Here is a 19,052-nt window from a genome sequence, read left to right as displayed (position 1 = left end):
AATTTTAGTCGAGAAGAACAACATGAACGACTGAAAGAATGCTATGAGGAAAATATTTCAAAGGCTCAGTTTGGCTTCAGAAGGGATAGATCAACGACTGATGGAGTTTTTCTACTACGACAGATAATAAAGAACACTGAAGGTGGTATAATTGCACTGTATATTGATCTAACAGCTGCATTTGACAAGGTACCCAGACATATCATGTATGAAGTTCTGAAAGTTAGAACTGGATGTGAGAAGTTAATTGATATTCTATGGTTATTATATGATGGAACAATCGGGAAAATATGTGGAGATAAAACTGATTTTCCTATTGAAGCAGGGACCAGACAAGGTGGTGTGGAAAGTCCTCCAGTATTCAATTGGTTCTTTGACTGGGTACTCAAGGTCGCTGCCCGTGAAATTGACCAACGCTTTCCAAATGGATGGGGAATACCATTTACATATACAATCGCTAATGCATGTCATCAACGGAGTACTGGACGAATGAATGGTGTGGAGATAATTAAATGGCTTTTATATGCTGATGATGTTGTTGTGCTGTCAAAGGATCTTACTGATCTACAGGAGATACTGGAAATTATCCATGGAACATGCTTAAGATATGGGCTTGAGTTAAGTTTTAAGAAAACCAAAACACAGGTATTTCATGATGCGCAGCTTATGGAAAAGAAGAGCTTATTAAATATATCAGGACATGATATTGAAAATGTAAAGGAGTTCAAGTATCTTGGTCATATGTTTTATAGTGATCAGAAGGAAAGTTTTGTCGATAACAGAATACTAAGTGCAACAGGAAAATTCCACGAGCTCAAGAACGTCCTTACAGATCATAAAGTATCTATGAATACACGCAGAAAACTCTTGGAATCCTGTATCAGATCCAGACTTACTTACTGTACTGAGGCTGAACTACCAAATGAAGATGAACTGAAAAAGCTTGAATCCTGTTGGTTTGGTCTACTAAGAAGAATGGTACGGAATGGCTGGGAAAGGAAAATGAATAGTGATGGAGAAGAAACGTTTGCCTTTAAATATAGGAACTTAGACCTGGAGAGAATAGTGGGAACCCTGGCACTTCGTGATTTTATATACGTACGCTACTTGAAGTACATTGCACATGTTTGTAGAAGACCAAATTCAAATTTAACGAAACAGTTGCTGTTTGCAATTCCATCTGCTAAATATGTTAGAGATCCATGGATCAAAATTAGTCAACTACTTAATGTTGATAAACACCAAGCTAAGAAATCTACACAAGACAGAAAAGTTCTAAAAGGACTACTACATCAGAACTTTGGCTCTGTGTAGACTATATAGTCCCTGCTGATCAACTTATAGTTGGAAATAGCGGAATGACACTGATACTGATACTGATGTTTACTTTCCGGTCTACTTCCTATAATTTACGCGGTAACTACATTCTGTCTCTCCCTAAACCTAAAACAACTACATATGGCCTTCACTCTTTTTCTTATTTAGCTGCTACTTTATGGAATGCACTGCCGGATACTTTTAGAACCTCAAACTTTTTGGACTTCCGTCGTAATATACTAAAGTATGACTCTTTCGAGTAACTACTCATCAACATTGAAATTGAACTGATTCTGCAAAATAGTGTATATAGTGTACATATGTAAATATTAATTACCATTATATAATAGTTTTATAATCATTATTCAATAGCCCTTTTCTTTTTTTTTTTTTTTTTTCCCTTTTTTTTTTTTTTTTTCTCGAAGATATTAGCTTTGTAAGCTACTCTGAAATTCGAGGTTAAATAAAGTTTATGTATGTATGTATGTATGTATGTATAATGTATTTGGGAAGCCAGGGTGGCGTAGTGCATAGTTTCCTGCCTCTCACCTCTATAGATGGTCCCGGGTTCAAACCCTGGACTCACGAACACCTTAAGGGAGTCTACCTTAATGGTTTCCCTCCCTCCACAAAATTCAACCCTTATTCGATCTGAGCTGTGTTCCATGGTCAGACATGAGTTATATTGCAGCTGCCACTGGTGCCTTTTTATACCTTCGACTCTGCCTTGTTGAGCAGCACCTTTGCAATTCAGATCAAAGCTAGAGATGTAGTGCAAGGGGTCTATAAGTACTTTCTTATATATGAGTTTTGTTTTTATTTCTTTCAGTTTTCATACCTAAAAGTTTTTGAACCCTACTTTAATTCACGAAATAAAGGGAATGAGGTAAGGCCATGTTATTCTTCTAATTCATCAAATTAAATAAATAAAAAATATCTTTTTTAGCATCAAAGAGAAGACAGACAAAAAAACTGTCGTCAGCGAGGAGCGCACGCTCTTTCCGTTTGAAAAACGAGAAGTTTTTATCGTCGTTTTTGTTATTGCAAAAAACAAATTTACAATAGATTTTTTATTTGTCTTTCCTGTTATTGGCTATAACTTTCGTAGCCGAGTGGACCCGCATACCACTTTGACAATGTGATGACGCAATTTATCGTTAATAAAAGGAAAGACATAAAAAAACTGATGTAAATTTATTGAAGTTAAGTGTCTAGTCGTTCTAGCACTATCACACTAATTGGGGACACTTTTTCAGTCTCACACACTACCACTACATTCAACGTACTTGATATTTTATGTCTTCTTCAATCACAGGTCAAGACGAAGCTAGAAAAGAATAACGAGAAATTTAAAGCCATTACATCAAAGGTTAGTAAATGATTGAAAGTTAAACTTTACTGTTATAGTTATAATTACAAATTGAGGTTTCTCAATTTTGGTGGACCCCCGTTTTTCATTTGCCTTGTAACATTTGATATTCCATGATGATTATGATGATGGTGGTGGTGGTGGTGGTGGTGGTGGTGATGTTGATGATGGTGGTGGTGGTGTTGTTGATGATGATGGTGGTGCGGTGTGGTGTGGTGACGATGACGATGACGACGATGATGATGATGATGATGATTGATGATTAATGATGATGATGATGATGATGGTGGTGATGATGATGACGATGATGACGATGATGATGACGATGATTATAATCAAAACTACAGGAAACTAAGGCAATCATAATAATCATTTTGATAATTTATACCTCAGGTCATCAATGGACAAACATTAAACTCTCTTCTCCTGATGCCAATCCAGGTATGATGTCAACCTTTGTACCTAATATTTCATCCAAATGGAGGTCTATAAGATATTGGTCAATGCGCTCATCCCTTTTGTCTTATTTTCAGAGAATACCAAGATATGAAATGCTACTTAAAGAACTTCTCAAGAGGACAAAGGAGGTAAAAAACAAAAACGATGCAAATGATGTGTCGTTATTTTTGAGAAGAAGATAACATTTCTAACTTTATTGCATTATGTTATCAGGATCATCCAGATTACGATAACCTCACTGAAGCACTCTCCAAAGCCAAGCAGGTATTAAATTAATGCAATTCTTTTTCTCCCACTGGCAACGCGATTTTATGCTTTTGTTACATTGCCTGCACCAAAGAAAGATTGCATAGCGTATCAGCCCACACAGCTGCAAAGGCAAAAGTATGTCTTGTAGTCTCGACAACCGCAACAACATTCTCAATAGGGGCAATTCGGGCAGTTTTATTAAGAAACCTTTGGGAACCATAGAGTTATAGGCGAATGCTAAAACACTTGAGGAAAAGATTTTCGTCTGAAGTGAGCTATATTTTCGTCTGAAGTGAGCTATATTTTCGTCTGAAGTGAGCTATATTTTCGTCTGAAGTGAGCTATATTTTCGTCTGAAGTGAGCTATATTTTCGTCTGAAGTGAGCTATATTTTTGTCTGAGATGAGCTATATTTTTCAAAAAGTCAGAACTAAAAGAAACTTTAACGTATCCCTTCATTAATATATTTTCCAAGTTTTTGTATGTGTTTTGCATAGCGCGCGTAATATGCTTGTCCGAAAGAATGCCTTGTTTTCGAATCTCGGCACGCGATACTTTTGACAGCGCTCGAGCATCTCGGGAATCGTCTACTGTTATTTCAATTCACTTACGTCGCCGGCGCGAGAAAGGAGCTTCTTAACATTTCTGTACCATGCACTGAGCCAAAGCTTCAACCTTTGTAACAGAATGTATATGTTTTCAGGGTGCCGCTGATCTCAACGAACACATACGAAAAATAGAAAACGAAACGAAAGTTATAGAAATCATGAAGAGCTTTCCTAATGACGAACTGGTAGGATGTTACAGACTTTTCCTTACCCCTCCCCCTCTGAGGCTTCAAATGGCTTCCTCTTACTGAACAGAAACGACAGAAATTCCAGAACAGGGAATGAGGCGATGAGGGCGAAAGGACTAATTGTTTAAGTCAAATCTAACTAGTCGGTCAAATATTTAGATGCAAACACTTTTCGCTACTAGTAGGCTTTAACTTATAGCCTACTAGTAGCTCATCCAATCAGAATGCAGCATTGATGATAGACTGCTAGTTGGATTTGACTAAAGCTTGTTATTCTTTACTGCATGCAAACTTTGAGGGGCGCTTTGAGGGGCATGAATACAATAGTAGCTTGGTATGGAAGAGAGAATAAGAGTTGCATACATAAAAATGTATATTGAAAATTTACAATGACACAGAGAAGGATTAGCTCAACCTTCAAATTTACAAATATTTATGCATTATGTCAATTTTTCCAATCTTTTAGAATCTTATACATGTGGCAAGTCAAGCATCTCTTGGTAAGTTCAGTTGTTCATTTGTTCATCTATCCGTGCGTCCGTCCGCGCATCCGTGCGTCCGTCCGTCCGTCCGTCCGTGCATCCGTCCGTGCGTCCTTTCGTTCGTTTCCACTTGTTTCCACTCGTTCTTCTGTCTGTCCGTCCGTTCATCTATGCATTATTGCTTATCTTCATTTTAAAATGTATTTTTGAATTTAATTTTCCGCCATTACTGATAAAATTCAATTTGTTTCCATCCCTTTTAGGGAAGACATTTGGTTCTGCGGGAAGATTAAAGTAGGTCAACATATGAAAGTTCTACTTCACTTTGTTCGTTTAAGTATCTTGACTAAACTCACCAACCTTTTTTTAGGAAACAAGATCAGATGTATTCGATCAACAAAAAAGTAAAAAGGTACGGTGAAAATGAAAAAGTAGTTATCTTTTTTAGCGAAAACTCGGCCTCAAGGTGGCGGTAATGCGTTCTTATCATGCGCGCGCACCGTCAGGTCATGCGCAGCTTTTTTTCGTCTTTGTTGCAATTTCGAGCCAAACATAACCTTCACTTGAAATTCGGTATCAGCAGTAAAATGGGTTTCAATATTGAACTCAGCTCATGGGCCTTACGCGGCAGCCATGTTTATTCTCATGAGAATAAAGCCGCCGATACACGCTACAATTGTTTCTCGCGCTAGCAATGCAATCTCGATTATTCCGTTGCATTGCCAGCGCGAGACACAATTTCGGCGTGAATCACACCTCGCGACTTTGACGGCAACGATGTCGCAACGCAAAAATTGTTGCAGAAAATCAAATAGTTTGAACTTTTCTCTGCGACATTTTCAGAATTGCACGCCTAAGAATAGCGAAAACTGAAAATGGCAGCATCTATCACCCATGTTTACTCGCAATGCAATAATACTATTCAGACTAGCCAATCAGGATTTAATACTGATTTTTACTGCTTTTTATCTTTTTGATATGGTACTGAGACGTTGCAATTTTTCGCTGCAACAAAGATGTGAAATTGCGTTACCAGAGCAAGAAAAAATTGCAGCGTGTATCGGCAGCTTAAAAACCTTTGTTTAACCCGCATTAATTTAGGCTATATGTGGGAAAATATATTCTTCCAGTCAACATGGCTGCCGCGTGAAAAAGGCCCATTAAGCGATCTTTTTTCATCTTTTTTCATCTTTTAGACTTTCATTGCCATTGGCCAATGTCATCGATGTCACTCCTAACAAAATCCCTCGGTCGAACACAGCTTCTCCCGTCCCGGGTGTCCGTCACCATGACGACAGCGAGAGTGATAGCGACAGCGATTCAGTATCATCCGCACTGGGAGACAAATTCATCACGAGGTTAGTAAATATTTATGGTATAATGAAATCGTACGTTCGGCAGATTGAGAATGGTATACAGTCGAACCTCTATCATACGACCAACCTTTATTTAGCAACTACTTTTTTTCTTCAAAAGATAAGGCATAGAGTCATTTCAGATAATAGAAATCTAGATAGAACAACGTAAATCTACTTTCTGGGGGCCAGGAGGGGAGGGACGAGAGACTATTGATTTCTCCTACTTAAAATATTGCATTTTGGTTTCGTGACAGTATCCATGTGTACGAGGGTTCCGTCGAACGAGTCACACGAAAAGCTACTGGCTCCAGCGAAGGGGGAATGGTTCACGAGACAGTTGAAAGGTCAGTATTCTGTTAAAAAATCGCGGTATGGGGTTGCTGTGTCGTGGTTTTGTTATTTGGTGGTCTGTCATTGGTTTATAATCAAGTACCATTGACTCTGCACTGTTTCTTTGCCGCTTTTGTCACAGTCTTATTAAATTAGCTACTTATCGCCCTAAACATAATATCTCCTTAAAATTTGTTGCCCGCCATCTTGGAATGATGGCGTCATTGACTCATCAATCCAAGATGGCGACCACGGTCTGTTTAAAAGTAAAGTGTACTAATATTCAGTATTTTTATGGATTCCTTTTCATGTTTTATTTAGATATTTATTTCTTTTTAATGATGTTCTACTGGTGTCGATGGTAAGTAATGTCTAGTAATGGCTTGAATTAATTCTCGAGCCAATTAGGAGCAAGCAACAACGCTTAGATTTGATTACATAGTGCAGTTTTCGTATGACTGTGAAAAGTTAACGGCACGAACACGGTCGTGCACAGCAAGGGATACGCCAGACCAATCACATTGCACGAGAATTTACTCTTTATCCAATCAAATACCCGGAACACGTCATAAACACGGCGCGGACACGGTCACGCCAAGTTCACGGCACTTTTAGGCCAATCATATTGCGCGTAAAAAAATCGGCCAATTAAAATTCTAGAAAGTATCACGGTCACGGCACGTCACGCTTACGGCACTGAGCTTTTCACAGTCATACGAAAACTGCTCACGAAGATGTTATGAACATTTTGTGTTGATATTAAACATCGTGATTGGCTGAAATCAATGTGATACTGATTCTGCTCTCTCCTGATTGGTTACAGTTTTCACTCAACATCGTGATTAGTTAACATTGCAAAAGTGGTCGCGTCCGCAATGCGCAAGAAATTGAATGTCTTAATATAGAGTTCTGAATTATAATTTTAATTTAAAAAAATTATACTCCATCGTTTGTCTTTTGACTACCAGTTTTTAAAAGTCTGACTAAAATGTTGATCCGAAATTCACATTTTCAGGCATCAGATAATTTAATTACGGGAAAAAGGACGCATAAACTGAAAACCGCCATCCCACTGTGCCAGGCGTGGGTGACACAGGCATATGTATATTACAGCAGTCCCCCTGAAAACAGTAAGTTAGATGTCTTTACATTCTAAAGGCCTTGTTACAGGGTGCAGTCACAGGTTTAGGATTTTTTTAAACAGCTTTATTGGCCTTCAATTTTCTCAATGAACATATAATTAACAAACATACCAAAGAAAAAAAATACAAGAAAGAAGGACCAAGAGGGTGGGCGCGAAACGATGGTGTCCTCGGATTCATTGCACACCCATAGATCCGCTATGGTCCAACTCTAGGAGTAGTTCTATTTTGTTGAAGCTTTAACTTACAAAGGTCTCTCACTACACACACTTTTGATAACGCCGTATGACAGGGCCTTGATGCTAGGTTTTATTCTTCCTTTGCACAATACTGACTTCATCGCAGCCATATTGGTGGTATTCAATGAGGTATTCCTCTTCAGCCTCCTTCATTAATTCTTTGATTGTACGTTACGTCATCGCGGAGACATTTCCCATTAGCATCTATTGTTAACGGCACCAAAATGGCCGACATGTTTTTGTCTTTTTACTCTCTTGGGAATGCTCGCAACCCATCAATACCATCAACATAGCTGCCAAGTCTTTTCTTTTGACTCTCTTTAGTTGAGAATGATTGCAAACCATCACTATTTATTTCAGGGGCGGATCCAGGAATTTTCAAAGGGGGGGTTGTAGCATTGATTACGTACTTGTTTTGCGGGAAAGTAGCACAGGGTTCCCAAACGGAAGTAGGTCTTATGATAATGATTATTTGCTGCAGGCGAGCATGGTTGTTTCAGGTCCTACACACGGCGTATAGAAAAAAAAGCGAGCGAAATGTGTTCGGCACCCCTGTTTTAATAAAACTCGCGATGCTGTTGGTGTTGCCATGAAAAAATAATAATAATAAATCACGATGGCTCTCATAGGGGGGTTGCAACCCCCAAAACCCACCCCTAGATCCACCACTGTATTTATTATTTATTTCTGTCTTTCCGATGTTTGTTCACGGAACTTCAAGAGGCTTGTCTGGCGTAGTTTGTCTTGATCTGAATATGAGATTTTGTTGTTCAACAGTGTTCTTACTTGGTACCCCATCTCATATTTACAAGTTCTTGGCTCCTTCAGTCAAAGAGAAGGAAAGTTGGGAGCAGAGACTGAAAGAATGTATTGCACAAGCTAAAGACGCCATCACACAGGTAATCCGATAGCAGATATTATAGTTACACTCTATTGCTTTCAAACAATAAACCTTTCCCGAATTCGCTTGGATGACCACGAAACAATGGTTTGAAGTCGAGACTAAACTTGATTCTTTTATTCATCAATTTCAACCTCGACTTGATCAGTCAAGCGAATACGGGAATGGTCTATTGTTTCAAGCCTAGGTATTTGGGTCAATATAATGAAATGTATAGAAACTGATCCAAATGTAACAATTGTCTGAAGGCGATAGAATGTAACTCTGCTATTATTCAATTCCCAGAAATAGGCTCCCTAAGGACCTTTTTAACTTTGTTGTTCGTTGCACACATTTCAGACCATGTGATGTCACTCTTGGGAGTTGAATCTTTCATGTGTAAATATTTTAACCTGTTCGCAGGCATCCCATACCTCCTATATATCCTATATTTCCTATAATTTGTATATGATCCTATAAAGAGCCTATATTTAAAGAAAACCTCCTATATTTCCTATAAATAGGACGACTGCTGATTGATACATTTATATTTTACACTGTTTAGCATAATTGGCGAAGGAAATAAAATGCCCCCCCCCCCCTTTTTTTTTTTTTTTGGTTCTGTTTTTTTTAAATGGCCGATCCCTGGTTACGCCACCGAAAAGCTATCTTAGCTCCTATAAAGTGCATATATTTTTGGGAAAAAATCCTATATTTTCCTATACTTAGAACTTGCGCAGCCTATATTTCCTATCAAATTTGTCTAAAAAGTGGCTGGGATGCCTGTGTTCGTCTTAAAAGAACAATTCTCAAGGGAATGTCATGTGATCTGAAATGGGCAACTTGCATACGAAGCTAAAAAGGTCTATTAGTAGGAGAACTTTGACTTCATTAAGTTTAGTTCGCATTGACCCATAATTCTATGCGCAATGCGTAGGAGTCCTTCAACCCCATTATAAAGGCCTAATACACACGTTTTCTTATATCTCTCTCTTCTCAATAGTGTTTCAAGGGGTTACCTCTACCAGATCAGCAGTTTACTGCAGTAACAGTCGAAGCTAAAATAGATTATCACAAACTAGTAGATGTTGGTAAGTTCTCCAGATACCAAATACTAATAAATTTTTTGAACTCAATGACTAATTTTTTTAGCTGCATGACTACGTCATTGGAGGTAATTGAAATAAAGCAGATTTCGTGAGGGGGGGGGGGGGGGGGGGAATGTACGCTATGAATTTTCCGTGCCTTGCTGTAACGGTGACATTGACGATTGTTGTATCGGAGATTTAGATGGTAATCTTGTGTGCTGTAATTTTGTTGAATAGATGTCAATCCATACCGAGACTATGTCTTGTTTTCTCACGGTAATACGAAATCTACTAGAGCAGATTTCGTTTCACTGTGAAACGGCACGGCACGGCACGGCACGGCTCATGGCGACGTCATTTGAACCGATCACAGCGCACGAGGTCACTGCTTAGCCAATCAAAATTCTTGTCTACGCCACCGTCACAGTCGCGCCACGATACATCAACCCCGTGAGTTTTTATTTAAAGTTGCTTTACTTTCCTTATGCCATCGTGTTGGTAAGGACTCGTATCCCCCCCCCCCCCCCCCCTAAAGTCTACTCCAGCCAACTCCTTTACTTTCCAATCATTCTCTCCTTATAGAACTGAATCTTAGAGAAAAGGAAGAGGTACTTGTCATTGGTTACAAAGATGGCGATGTTTGGCGACCTGTGAGTAACAATAGTAATAGCAGTGGCGGATCCAGGGGAGGGGTGCAGGGGGTGCGCACCCCTCCCTGGGTTAACATTGTGCGCAGACCCCTCCCTGAACAAATTTCTGGATCCGCCCCTGAATAGCAGTTTGCATTATGTATGAGAAAGTACTCAAGATTACTCTCATGATTCCGTATCGTTAATGTAATTCTCCATCGTTAAAAAAATCCTTATCATCCATTTCTCTGTTCGACGATTCAGGGTCTTTATCGGAATGATGCCTTCAATTTCACGTCTGAATGGTGAGTAATCGAACGACACGAAAGCATTAGGGGCAATTTAAAACATAGCATAATAGCCCATTCCCATGATGTATCACCTTAATACTACCACCAGAATCCTTTGCATATATTAGTTTTTTCATATTCAAAATTTTATTTCCTCATGAGAATTAAAAGAGTAGAAGAATTGCTGCTATTGCAATCCAACATCATCTATTTGTGCAACTTTTTTTCAGCTTTTTGCGTTTTTACTTCCCTTTATTCCCTTTATTCCCATTATTGATTAATGAACGCGTCGATGAACACCAAAAACTAACGCGTTTGGAATTTGCCAAAGTCCCAGTTCTCAACTCCCATGAGCATGACAGCAGTTGAGAAATAGTTGTACATATATTGTTTATGAGTTCAAATGAATTTTCTCTCTCTCTTGTCCTACAGGTGGCCAGGCATACAAAAGGGCAAATTTGGATGGTTTCCCGGTAAGTTCCTCTAAATTAATATAATTTGATTTACTTCCTCGTTTTTTTCTTTCCTACAAAATTTCCTTAGAAAAAAAGGAAAGAAAAAATTATAATTTAATTTACAGCTTTCCTGCTTTTCGTTTCTACAATTTTTTCTTCAAAAAGAAACCAGAACTGAAATGCAGTAATCTTAATTTCGATTATTGTTTTAGCTCAATGTGTGACAGGACAAGAAACGACGTCATTGTCAGTATCAGAAGATAAGGTGAGTACTGGTCAGTTTGGAACTACCAGGATGAGAACTTCAGCATGGCTTCATACCGCTGCGGATCCCGGAGAACCGTTATCGTTCTTAAAACGTGTTTTCGGCCACAAACATCTGTGACTTCAATGCAAAGGAATGTGTTTAGGCATTTGGGCTGTATTTCGCATGGTCATCGAATTGTCATTGAATCGTTTGTATAATCTCCCTAGATGAGCTTTAAGCTCTTGGAGAAAATGCAGAGAATAAATATGTTTAAATAAAAAAATTAAAAAAATCGTTTATGAAAATATTTCCCCTACTTTTTCCCCACTTTTTGTTTAGAGATTTTTGCCTACTTTTTTCTTCATATTTCTGTTTTATTGGATTTTAAACTCGTATTTTTCACTCGACATTTCTACAAAGATGATTGTCGCTGGAAACACAATGCATGCGTTTTATTTTCTTACACAAAACTATTGAGATCCGTAGAAGCATCAGTGCTCTCAACACCAGCCAATGAACATTGTTCTTCTTTCTATCTTTTATTAGATTCATCCAATCCCGACAGCTGTGGCACTGAACCAAATCAAACGCACCATGATGATATGGGTGAGCTAGCAATGTGTTTTGGACCAATTCGGTTCAGTGGATAAATTCCTCAATATTTGCTGATCCTGAGGTGAATAATTGCTAAATATTCATTTGTAACTTTGTGTTGCATTTCTTTCCCAGACTGGTAGTAATGCCCCCTTTGCTCGGGACATTAAAGTTGTCAAAATCTACCGACCTGATAAAACGTTCAAGGTAAAGAAATAATAAGTGTAATATATAAAAAGGTATTATGGCTAAATACTTGGAATTTTGCCTTTAAGTTATCATCTCTTGACCAAATGTTTTTACATAAAGTATATAAGACAATTTTTTAAATGTTGAAATGTTCTTGTTTTCAGACTTGTAAAGTTGAAAGTGAGTTCACAACAGAAGAAGTTTTGAGGTACGTTTACCATCTCCAAGGATATCTCGTAATTGGAACTACCCTCATTTTCAAGGCGATTAAATTTGATTTTTTTTATTCAAACAGACAATACACCCTTCATAAGAGTTTCTGTGGAGCAAAAATTGATACCGATAATCTAGATCTGTGGGAAGAATCTTTAGATGGGTCAGGTAAGAGACCAACAATACGACTCAAAAAATATAATATAAATGTAATAGAGAGAAGGTTTCATGTCGACCTAGAAGAAGAATATTTGGATTTTTATATGGCAAGTCACTGTGAACCATTTGAACAGCAAAGACGAACTTTACCATCAAATCACACTGAATCTACATTTAGAGATATTCTTCCTGCTGCACTACAAGTTATTGGAAGCCCCAAGCAACTTGTCCCCTTCTTCTTACTATGATGAACGCTGTCATAAATTTGTCATCCATTTGAATTGTTTGTGATGATTTGTGATTTCAGTCTGGTAGACTAATATGGTTAGACCATTAAAACTATTTGATTATATTTTTTAGTTAGTAAACTTCTGGCAAAAGATTCCACTTTGGGTGATGTCATAGGTTCTTGGGGCGAGTACAAAGTAAGTATGCTGCTCCCTCCCCTCCCCTTGATCTCTTCATGACAGATTTATGTGGCTATAGAAAAAATATCACATTGCCTGTGGAGAAGATTAGCCATGGGAAAACGAGGTCGAAAATCTCTGCAGTTTAGCTTTACGATAGTCCTCTGATCATTTTTTCATGTACGTATGTATATATAAGGGAAGCACGGGTGGTGCGTCTTGGTCCTGTGCAATCCCTATTCTTGCTATCTTGTAAAAACAGTTGCTAGTTACTTCTCTCCTGTGTGCTTCAATCGTTTCTCCATTTACTCCAGTTTTCCTTCCTCCACTTAAATCAACTCATATATTCTTTCTTTAAATTTTTAAGATTCTAAACTTAATTGTGTCAATGCTGTAGTCAGGGGCGTAGCGAGGCCAATGTAGCATTTTCGCGCCAATATACACGCGTACGCCTTTCATCTTAAGAGTTTCCCAGTCCCTCAGAGTTCCCTACCCCATCACTATGTCACTGATGTTCGTTTTTTGTGAATGACAATGTTGTATCCCTTTGCAGGCCAATATGAGACTAGTAATACGTGAAAAAGGAGAAACCCGTGCTGGACACAAATCTGCCATCCTCGACATGTAACATCAAGACTCAAAATCACAGCCCATTTCTCATGATTATGATGTGGGGCAGACTCTTTAAATTATTATAGTAATTTCTCCATTCTGCAGGATCAGATCCAAAACCACAGATTATGCAGAATATCAAAATAAGTATCAGCGAGCAAAGGGCATTTAGTTTTGCTGCAGTGCTCTTGCATTTCAGACTGTGTGTCATTCCCTTAGATTATATTTCTTTATTTTAGCCATACCATTTCAATGTATCCTCCCTGGCTTAACTGAAAAAGAAAGAAATAACAGTCAAGGGAATGACACGTGGACTGATAAGAAAAAAGATGTCCAAAGTAGATTGGTCACTAATTGGTAATTCTGGAAGTCAAGCGGGTATGGCAACTGAAGCTACTTACAGTTACTGTAGATATGTTCATAGCTCAACTAATTTTCCTTGTGCTTGCGGCGAGCATCCCTTACCATGGGATGAAAGATATGGCCACTATGTTGATTGACATGAAGACACAAAAGACACCAAGAACAAATCTTTTGTAAAAGTCAACCAAAATGATGGATATGACATCTCAAGGATCCCAAGAATACAATTAAGGCTGCTGCTTATTTAATGCATAATGAACCTAATCAAACTCTTAGGTTACTGTGAATATTCATGATTATTACTAGATATTTTTTCAAAATGAAATCTGAACAAATAGGGCATTTCAAAAGGTGTCAGACGTCAGCCGGTGTGCAAATATATTATTTTTTTATTATGGTCCTTTTTTGTTGATTTTTTAAATAAAAGTTCAAGGAGATTTCTAGTCACCCAATCTATAAGTCTACTACTTTTGAGCAGGCTTATCATACAGTATTTTAAAAAAACGAAAATCTTATTAGAAAAATAATTTAAACAATATGTACGATCAACTTACACACAACACAACCACTTGTTGCTTATAAGAGATTCCTTTGAAGCTGATGGATTTTGCCTGAGGTATGGCACAGGTTAGCTAGGCATGTGTCATTCCCAGACATTTTCACTTCTCCAAATTTGAATTCCTATTTTGTACAATGGGTGAGCCTTGATTTCATATGACTTTGAATATTCATGCATTCAAGTTAAGGTCTGTGGAATTGTGACATTTTCATATTGTTGAAGTTATATTAATAATTATATAAATATATTATATTTTTTACTTAAACAGTCTATTCTGCCCACTTGTGCCGCACTTCGGTGAAATCCGTAGCAGTGGCCTCGTGGCTTGTATCCTCAGTTCTCCGCCAATGAGTTTGACAAATGACAAATATCTGCCAGTTGCTTTGAAAGATATTTGTAAAAATAAAACAACGTGTAGACTGATATTTTCTTACCAAAAAAGATAGTGTTTATTGTTCACAATATATAAAAATAGTTGTAAATAATCTTAATTTTTATCACACAAAATTGACTACAGAGTTTTAAACCATTAATTAAACAAAATTAACAAATATTGATTAATTTAAAAAGATAAAATACAGTATTCGAAAAAAGAGTGCAAACCTTATATCTGTGAAATAGTAATTATATTAGTACAAAATAGCACCAATAAATCGGTTAAAAACAAAAGAAATAGATGTGTTTAGTGTTATTTAGTTATGGTATTTCATGGATACATGGTTTACACTCTAATGTGTGTATATATATAGTAATAAGAATCACAATGTATTTTTTAAATCATTCAGTTAGGTAATACATGTACAGATTATTGATGAAAAATAGAAATAACAGTTTTTAAAACTAGAAAGAGGTTGTGATGCGTTAAAGGTAAATTTCATACAGCTTGCACGATGGCATCATTTGACTGCAGCTACCAGAATCCTTTGCACAATTTCTTTCGTTAAGTTAATTAGCGCCAATAGAGGTATTGCACCATCACGTGATGGCAGCCATGACAGGAGGCAGGAGCAATTGAATCTGGTCTAATCTTGTTTACATGATAAAGAACTCAGTTTTCCAGGGGAAAACATTCTATTGTGCCTGGAAATACAAATTTGAATTTAAAAAATTTTCAAAACATCTCAGTGGTAGTGGGATTCAAATGACGCTATCATGCAAGTGTTGTATTGCACCAGCTACATACTATCAGATATTCAAAGGAACAGATCCTGGATTAGGGAAGGCAGGGGGTATATTTTATGGTTTTTCCACCCCTCCCCCCTGCAATTCATTTGCATCATTATGAGTTACACAGCAAAAGATATCTAGGTTTCTGGCTTCTGTCAATGAAAAATTCAGACCATTGGGTCATGTTGTTATGAAGAATATATATGTGATCCAAGAAAGCCCTGTTGGAAATTAAGAAATTCTTGGAATCAATCTATATATTTTGCCTGGGGGGAGACTTTTGTATATTTGGGGACCATTATGTTTAAAAAAATAACTGTCAGAGTTCAGTTCTCTAATTCCTGCCTCCTCCCTCTAAAAAACCTTCCCCTTTCTCCCCTCCCTAAATTACTTCCCTTAATTTTTGAAATTGTCTTATTCAAATATTTCCTCTGCCTTCTTATCCCTAACACTTACACACTTATTACCAAGAATATAAAACCTCAACAGCTGTGAAGCAGCATCCTGGCCATAAGAATGAACACCTATTCTTGTTGAAGTTACTATCTTTAGCTCCATTCCCTCATTGCCTGGATCGTCTTCAATCCAAATTTCCTTGGAGGTAACCATGTCTTTCTTGTTAATGTTTTCTTTGGTAATGCTCATAGCTTGGCAGAGTTTGGATGGACCATTACAGAGGTTTATGTCCTGCAATCCCTTGGAAGAATTCTGTTGCTTTTTTCCTCTTAGTTCCTTAATTCTTTCAATACCTATATAAACAGTTGGGTTTGGACAAACCATAAGGTCAAATAATAATATTGTCATATTATGGGACTGATTTAGAGGGGAGTGGATGGGGTTTTAACCTGGAACCCGCCACCTATCAGTTTAAGTAATATGTTGGATTTTGTCCTCAAATATCTCCAGAACTTAAAAAGTCAAATGTTACATCTGAATCATGTATCTTAGACATATGATTTGTGTAAAGAAATAGTCAATAAAAGCACCCAGTATCAAGCATTTGAACAGGTTTCCAAGGGGAAGGGGTATTTTGTATTTTGATGATAATATGAGAGTAAGAAAAATTGGGTTAAGGTTCTGGCATTGCTAGAGGTGTTACTTATGAGGATCTAAAAATCCTTTTCTCTGAAATTTTAAAAGTGCTTTATTCAACATCCACTTAAGCTGCATTTTCACAGCTTGTCTGCTATGGGGCAAGGCTAGCACGTGCTTTTACCCAGAATCCTTCACTGCCACAAACATTCATGCAAGAGATAATTTTTCCCAAAATGACTTCCCATCTCTGTACTTTCTCTAACTTTTCAACTTTTATAAATAGCAATGCATCTTTGTTTCATACCTTCAACAGGCTCCAAAGCCCGGATAAGCACAGCTCCTCCAGCATCCTCACTCGAGATATTCAGACAAAAATGCATACCATAGACAAAATAAACATACGCCGTCCCAGGGCACATGAACATGGGTTCAGTCCGTGAAGTCCTTTTGCCGCCATATGAATGACATGCTTTGTCACCCTCTCCAAGATACCCTTCTGTCTCAACGATACGAGCTGAAAGAACTTCGCCATTTTCCAACACACGATAAAGGCGTTTACCAAGTAAATTCTTAGCTAGTTCTTTTGCAGGTACATCGTAAAATGTTCTATCAAGCTTTTTTCTTTGCCCTGGAGTCGGTTTCGCAGAATGATCGGCATTTTCTGGAAGATTTTCGACACTGTAGTTGTCGTTCTTTTTGCTTGATTTCTCGGCCAAATTATCCGTTTTTCTTTTCTTGAATTTTAAATCATTACACATAGATGTAAAGTATGGACTGCAGGTGCTGTTCTCCTCTGATTTAGACTGAGTTCTCAACTTTCTATTGCAGTTCCGTTGAGAAAATCGGCGCTTCATCGTTTTGTTTCCATCGACCGACATTTTGAATGTTAAAATAACACAGGGACCCCAAAGTAACTGATGCCATTCATTCATGGTTTTTGGGGGGAGGGGAGGGGGAAGGGGGATTTTGAGAGGGAGGGGAGATCGAGGAAGTTAAAACTTCCCATCCGTCTTGGACTTGGCTCCAATCATCTTTTAGCCATGTTAGCAAAGGTAGTTTTGCAAATATATAACAACAAAATAAATACATAATTTTTATCTTTAAAATTTTTAATGGTCATATTTCTTCATTTCCTTCAGTTCTAATATTCATAACTAGGAGACAATTCATATTGTAATGGTTATAACCATCAAATTTATTTACGATAACTAAATGAAAACCCTTGACCTTGACCAACACTCGTCTGCCATATACATGGCTTCTTGCAGACAATGAGTTTTTTTATGACTTATCAATTGGCTGTTGATATTCAGTAATATACATTGTGCTTCTTTCTTAATTTGATCTGTAATGAAAAGATGTCTGATATTAGTATATATATCATTATGTGCATCTAAGAACTATCAAGTACATCTAAAAATATCCCCCAGACCCCTTATGTCTTTCCAACAGAGGGGTACTGGAATACCAATAGATAGGTTTACATATTTCAATTCACCATTTTCCAAACATCGGTTCACTGGTCAAACACAAAGCATTCAGTTGAGGTTGCAAGGTTCAAATTTGAATAATCCTTTGAAAGTACCTTGGCGCCTCGCTTGAGCGCTTTGTGTTTGACCAGTGAACCAATGTATGGAAAATGGTGAATTCCCATTTTTTAGGTTATCTCCAATGTAATATATTTAGTGCTGGTCTTTTGTTACATTTATGGTGACTCGTTCTAAAAACTGTAAATCTGGCATTGGCTTTGGTCTTGTGATGTTGGCTGTACAAATTACTGTATATTACAATGGCCATACTTTTTTATACTATCTAGACTTTTAGGCCTCCCTCCTTCTTAAGAAAAAATGAGATCTAAACGATTGAACTCACAAATGATTTTCAGATGTCTTCTAAATTTTACCCAAGCCCCCTTTGACACACATAATGAATCACTCACATTCATTTGTTTGTAACATGTCCAGAATTCTGTTTGCTGCTTACTGCATTCAGGAAACCATCTTTGTTGATAACACTTCATCAGCTCTGTATGCGGTGTTTCACACGCTTCTAGTGCTCTACACATAAAACAGGATTTATAACTACCACTGAAAAATAACAAAACTTAACGATTGAGGGCAGTTTACTCACTGAACTTTGAGATAAGCGCGGACCATCTCTTTCTCTGTCTTCGGCTCTTTAGCAGCATTAAAAAGCTCCTCAAATGCATCCATGGTCTAATAAATTCATAAAAACCCTAATCTTTGTGGATTTAAAGGCTACATTTTGCGATAAAATCTCCAAAATCTGCACTCATTTTCGAACTTTTTACTAAAAGTATCTTTCAGACCTTTCAGACCAGGCGTTCCTGGGGAACGGAGTAGGCCTGGTACTAATACGTAGCTCTGCTGACTATAGGACCTGTTGGCTCAAGTTATAATTTAT

The 19,052-nt window shown here is 37.6% G+C and overlaps 3 protein-coding genes across 3 annotated transcripts in view; 1 reads left to right on the top strand and 2 right to left on the bottom strand.

Moving 5' to 3' along the window:
* LOC116291202 (uncharacterized) overlaps window positions 1-14,849 on the top strand; it is a 28,030-nt gene extending 13,181 nt beyond the window's left edge. Inside the window, exons 11-35 of the mRNA XM_089031721.1 lie at window positions 2,147-2,203; window positions 2,633-2,686; window positions 3,080-3,127; window positions 3,220-3,273; window positions 3,359-3,409; window positions 4,098-4,187; window positions 4,657-4,690; window positions 4,936-4,966; window positions 5,043-5,084; window positions 5,869-6,030; window positions 6,285-6,374; window positions 6,682-6,721; window positions 7,376-7,490; window positions 8,519-8,640; window positions 9,625-9,712; window positions 10,292-10,359; window positions 10,603-10,643; window positions 11,061-11,101; window positions 11,296-11,348; window positions 11,877-11,936; window positions 12,060-12,131; window positions 12,278-12,321; window positions 12,409-12,494; window positions 12,846-12,910; window positions 13,446-14,849. Of these exons, the coding sequence (XP_088887847.1) occupies window positions 2,147-2,203; window positions 2,633-2,686; window positions 3,080-3,127; window positions 3,220-3,273; window positions 3,359-3,409; window positions 4,098-4,187; window positions 4,657-4,690; window positions 4,936-4,966; window positions 5,043-5,084; window positions 5,869-6,030; window positions 6,285-6,374; window positions 6,682-6,721; window positions 7,376-7,490; window positions 8,519-8,640; window positions 9,625-9,712; window positions 10,292-10,359; window positions 10,603-10,643; window positions 11,061-11,101; window positions 11,296-11,348; window positions 11,877-11,936; window positions 12,060-12,131; window positions 12,278-12,321; window positions 12,409-12,494; window positions 12,846-12,910; window positions 13,446-13,520 (1,683 nt within the window). The 3' untranslated portion in view covers window positions 13,521-14,849. The remainder of the gene's footprint in view (window positions 1-2,146; window positions 2,204-2,632; window positions 2,687-3,079; window positions 3,128-3,219; window positions 3,274-3,358; window positions 3,410-4,097; window positions 4,188-4,656; window positions 4,691-4,935; window positions 4,967-5,042; window positions 5,085-5,868; window positions 6,031-6,284; window positions 6,375-6,681; window positions 6,722-7,375; window positions 7,491-8,518; window positions 8,641-9,624; window positions 9,713-10,291; window positions 10,360-10,602; window positions 10,644-11,060; window positions 11,102-11,295; window positions 11,349-11,876; window positions 11,937-12,059; window positions 12,132-12,277; window positions 12,322-12,408; window positions 12,495-12,845; window positions 12,911-13,445) is intronic.
* Window positions 14,850-14,879: 30 nt separating this feature from the next.
* On the bottom strand, window positions 14,880-17,498 carry LOC116291203 (uncharacterized). Its single transcript, XM_031698340.2, has 2 exons — window positions 16,933-17,498; window positions 14,880-16,342 (listed from the first exon to the last, which is right to left on the bottom strand). The coding sequence occupies exons 1-2, from the start codon at window positions 17,480-17,482 to the stop codon at window positions 16,008-16,010; spliced, it is 885 nt and encodes a 294-aa protein (XP_031554200.1). The 5' UTR covers window positions 17,483-17,498; the 3' UTR covers window positions 14,880-16,007.
* Window positions 17,499-17,797: 299 nt separating this feature from the next.
* Window positions 17,798-18,988, bottom strand: LOC116291207 (uncharacterized). Its single transcript, XM_031698346.1, has 3 exons — window positions 18,759-18,988; window positions 18,568-18,685; window positions 17,798-17,973 (listed from the first exon to the last, which is right to left on the bottom strand). The coding sequence occupies exons 1-3, from the start codon at window positions 18,839-18,841 to the stop codon at window positions 17,938-17,940; spliced, it is 237 nt and encodes a 78-aa protein (XP_031554206.1). The 5' UTR covers window positions 18,842-18,988; the 3' UTR covers window positions 17,798-17,937.
* Window positions 18,989-19,052: the final 64 nt, after the last annotated feature.

This window comes from Actinia tenebrosa, unplaced genomic scaffold (assembly GCF_029948245.1).
Source record: "Actinia tenebrosa isolate PJP-AT-01 unplaced genomic scaffold, QUT_ActTen_1.0 PGA_scaffold17__23_contigs__length_9995812, whole genome shotgun sequence".
Classification (NCBI taxonomy): Eukaryota; Metazoa; Cnidaria; class Anthozoa; order Actiniaria; family Actiniidae; genus Actinia; species Actinia tenebrosa.
The sequence above is the reverse complement of the archived record's forward strand: the minus strand, read 5'-3'. Positions and strand labels throughout refer to the sequence as shown.